This window comes from Dasypus novemcinctus, chromosome 27 (assembly GCF_030445035.2).
Source record: "Dasypus novemcinctus isolate mDasNov1 chromosome 27, mDasNov1.1.hap2, whole genome shotgun sequence".
Lineage (NCBI taxonomy): Eukaryota > Metazoa > Chordata > Mammalia > Cingulata > Dasypodidae > Dasypus > Dasypus novemcinctus.
Window position 1 is genome coordinate 32,205,787 of NC_080699.1, and position 4,390 is coordinate 32,210,176.

General features: G+C 40.5%; 1 protein-coding gene across 1 annotated transcript; it reads right to left on the reverse strand.

Annotated features, from left to right (window-relative positions):
- Positions 1-273: 273 nt before the first annotated feature.
- On the reverse strand, positions 274-1,209 carry LOC101426795 (olfactory receptor 8B12-like). Its single transcript, XM_058289022.1, has one exon. It carries the CDS (start codon positions 1,207-1,209, stop codon positions 274-276), a length of 936 nt encoding a protein of 311 aa, XP_058145005.1.
- Positions 1,210-4,390: the final 3,181 nt, after the last annotated feature.

The following is a 4,390-nucleotide window of genomic DNA, read 5'->3' on the forward strand; positions in this document are numbered from 1 at the left end:
CTTAGGCAACCTACATATATTTCTGAGTTTCCAAAGTGTAATATACTATAGGAGGGGACTAGCTTAAGTTATTCCTAAGCATCATTCAATATTAAATATCCTATAATTGTAGATGCTATTTTCATAAAGTAAAGAAGAAAGAGTTGGAAGGAAAGTCCACTGGAAAAGAGTTAAAATTTCTTCTCTTTTTAGGATTTCCTGAAGCTTGTATTCCTCAATGAAAATAAGAACAATCAGATTTTTAAAAACCCTTTCTCAATTCCTAATTTATTTTCAAGATAGGGTTATTCTGCCCAAGGTTTTCTTCAGGGCTAACTTGACATCCTTATTCCTCAAGCTATAGATTAATGGATTAAACATGGGCACAACAATAGTATAGAAGAGGGAGGAAATTTTCCCCTGGTCAAGGGGCAAAATAGAAGGTGGTTTGAGGTACATAAAAGCTCCTGAACCAAAGAAAAGAGAAACTGCAATTATGTGGGAGCTGCATGTACTGAAGGCTTTGGACCTTCCCTCTGTGGAACTAATGCGGAGAATGCTGAAAAGAATGAAACCGTAAGAGATAAAAATGGTGGCAATGGGTACCCCAATGCCAATGGTCACAACAATAAAGACCACCAGCACATTCATGTAAGAGCTGTTACAGGAGAGCTCAAGGAGGGGAAGGATGTCACACATATAGTGATTGATAAGGTTGTCAGCACAAAAGGTCAGAAAAACTATATTTCCTGTATGGGCCATTGCCCCAAAAACTCCCATCCCATAGACACCTAATAACAGGAATAAACAAACCTGAGGAGACATGGTGACTGCATATACCAATGGTTTACAGATGGCGGCATAACGGTCATATGCCATCGCTGACAGGATGAAGGACTCAGAAAAAACAAAGAAACAAAAGAAAAAGAGCTGAGTCATACACCCTGTATAGGAAATGATGTTCTTCTTTGAGACAAAACTCATCAGCATTTTGGGAATGATGGCCGTAGAGTAACTAAAATCAATGAAAGACAAATTGAGGAGGAAAAAGTACATGGGGATATGAAGGTGAGAATTCAGTCCAATCAGGGTTATCAAACCCAGGTTTCCCACCACAGTGACCACGTAGAAACATAGAAACAGGAAGAAGAGGGGGATTCGAAGCCCCGGCTGGTCCGTTAAGCCGGCAAGGATAAACTCTGTCACGGAGGAGGAGTTCTCTCCAGTCATTTCCTTCTAGGACCATCTGTCAGTGAAAAAGAAAGGAGCCATTGAGAGAAAGAGAACCGAGACCTCCCATTCTTGAGAATGACATCTGAACCGACAGATTTTGAACTTCGAGAGGAAGACATTTCCTCACACATATAAGTCACCACTGTCCCCAAGTCGCTTTAAACATCCTAGTAAATAACAGCCTGAAAGTGAAAGCTACCTCCAGAGTAGGGGCTGGTATAACTGAAGAGAGGGACCCCAAAGTTGAGCGGATGACCCTTCAACCTTTTCTGCAACCTTCTCCTGCCCTTGTCAGATTTGTAAAGCCTGGAACCCTTCTCGGTAGTGTTTCTAAAGAGGCTTTTGACCCTGTTCCTCCCTTCCCCTTGGGATCAGAGCTGTACAGAGTAAGAAGAAGAGGTTGTGCTATCCAGAGTCATTAGCTGTGGGTCAATAATGGATGTTAAGAGGGAAAATAAAGAAAAGGAAGGAAAAGAAAGGGAAGGGAAAAGAAGGGAAAGAAGGGAAAGGTAGGGAGGGGAAGGGAACAGAAAATGAAAAAGAAAGGAAATCCTTTACTGAGCACTAACTAGTGATAGACACTGTTCTAAAGGCTGTGTAGCATTATGACTATATGATTGTTCCCATTTTACAGATGAGCTAACTAGATCTAAGTAACTTGCACAAAGTCCTACTGCTAATCAGTTGTAGGCAGAAGGTGAATTCAGGTGATCTGGTTCCCATGGGTTTAGTTACTCTACTGTCACTCTGCTACAGGGCTGACCAGCTCAGGCAGACACTCACCTTCCTCTGGCTTGAAGCCAAGGTGTACTGCTCTACCAGCTTTCATCCATCTCTTTTATGGAGACACATGCCCTAGTGAAAAGAAGGTAAAGGTTGGATTCAGACCACTTCGCTCTATTTCAAGGACTGAAACCTCTAGTTTATCTTTGTTCTCTTTCTGACTGAAGGATAGGATCTCTGACTGTGGCTTTCCCACAGCTCCCATCCAGCTTCCAAGGAGAGACAGCACCCTTTTTAAACATCCATGGATAACAGAAGACTGAGACATTTATTCTGAGTTACAGATCTCAGTTACCAAGTTACAGAGACTCCCTCAGGATCACTGCCCCAGAGACCACTTTCCCTAAGGAAGAAGATGTGTTTTTTTTTAAAAGCATTATGGAAAAACTAATTCTATCACTTATTAAGCACTTACTGTGTACAAAACACTATACCTGACAGCACCACCCTCGCATTGACATCAAGGATTCAACAGCAATGTGCAAATATTACCTACCTTATTTATTTCTCACAACAAACTTTTAAATTAGGCCTATTTGAAAAGTGAGGAGTAAGTGAGGAGTGTACATAGCTAGTAGGCTCCAGAATCTTGAGTCAAATACTGGTCTGCCCAATTCCAAAATTAACAGGGAGAAGAGCCTTGCTGAGCATTTTAAGCAATCACAACTTAATACAGGTTACTAACTGAACCCGATTTTGTCTTCATACACCAGTCCTTGCTACTCTAAACTATACTCATTGTCAAACAATGAGGAAGGCATCTCCTCCATACAGGGACTAATAAAATTTTATATGGCAACTTGAACTCTACATCTCCTTACCAGAGACTTTTATATATTAAGGATGACAGATTCCATAGCCAAGAAATAAATATCTATTTGGGGAAATTTGAGCTTTGGTATGGCATTGGGTTAGATGTGGGTTTTTTATTCTGGGTTAAAGACAGAAGTCCTCTTGAAGAAGCTATAAAAGAATAACACAAAGGGAGAAGCCCATCTTCTTTCAGACAAGTGCAGCTAAAACCACTGCATGCAGACTTGTGTATGTTTATGATTATTTGTGAAAATATCAGTGAGGATTTGCCTATCCTCCCCTTTGGGACATATTCAGCTAAGTGCCAGCAATGACAGTACCTCATCTGTACATTTACATTTAGAATTTCCCACATCCCAGAGGGATTCAAATGAATCCAAAACCCTTTTCTCAATCCCACTGCACAAAAGTTACAAATGGAGAAAAGCAATTCGGTATTGCAATGTTCAAAGAAGCCCCCCACAAGGCAAGGTCCCCTTGAGACCCAAGGGCAAAGAAGACATTGGGAGTTCTCTAGGCGCTTTAGGAAGATCTCATATGTTACTTCAGAGACAAGTGCCATGGCAACTTCATTTCAGATGCATCTTAACCAGGGTTTCTCTAAAAGCACATTCCTTGATTCCCTGATGACTTATTTCAGTATAAGCAAATAACAACAAAACAAAACCAAAAAACACTCATTTTTCTTTATTCCATTTGTACAGTACTGTTGCCTTTCCAAAACTCAAGTCTTCCTTCTTCCAGTTATTGCTAACTTAAATTATATACTGTACATGAACCATTACATTTAACATATATGGGCATGTGAAGATCTACAAACAATAAAATGTCTTTGCACATATGTCTCGTGCATGTGCACTGACTCTCAGACTTCTGGTAAACCACTGGGTTGCACAATGATGTCCCTAATTGCACTGCCCATCACTACACATCATAGGTTCCCCAGATCCAATTAGAAGCACAAATCGGTTAGGAAAGAGAAGACATTGAGAGGTTTCAGGTGAGATAAGCCTTGGTCACCTCCTGAGAAAGTAGATGGAGTTATACTCACCTATCAGAAGTCATATGGGTCTGCATTATAGTTAACATTAATTGATTTTAATAAGTGTATTCAGCATATTAATCTGCAAGGTGCAGAGATACAAACAACATGCCAGAAAAGGGCTTACAGTCTAAGAGAGGCTTCTCCTGCACATACTGCCTCTTCTTCCTATTTCTGTCCCTCCAGGTGTTATATTTTCCAGGTTCAGTTCCTAACCTTCTGCACTTTTTCTGCTTCCTTAAATGCTTGGTGGACTCACCTGTTACACTTTCAACACCTGCTCTATATGTATGGCTCCCAAATTTGTGTCTTTAGTTCTCAGTTCTCCAGTAAGTTACTTTTCTGTGTATCTAAACTCTTTTCTGGATATTTCCAAAAAGCTGTCCTGTGGTCATCAGTGAACTCACTGAGTACAAACATCTTCCTTTCCCTAAAAATAGATTTCTTCCCAACCTTTTGCTTTAATCTGGGTGTAACCAATGGTGAGGAAGCAGAGGGTGGAAATCATAAAGCTATTGTAAGTCCTGAGTATCCAGTAGA

Excerpts from the sequence above, each read along its gene's own strand:
- LOC101426795 (XM_058289022.1), bottom strand. The coding sequence starts at position 1,209 with ATGACTGGAGAGAACTCCTCCTCCGTGACAGAGTTTATCCTTGCCGGC.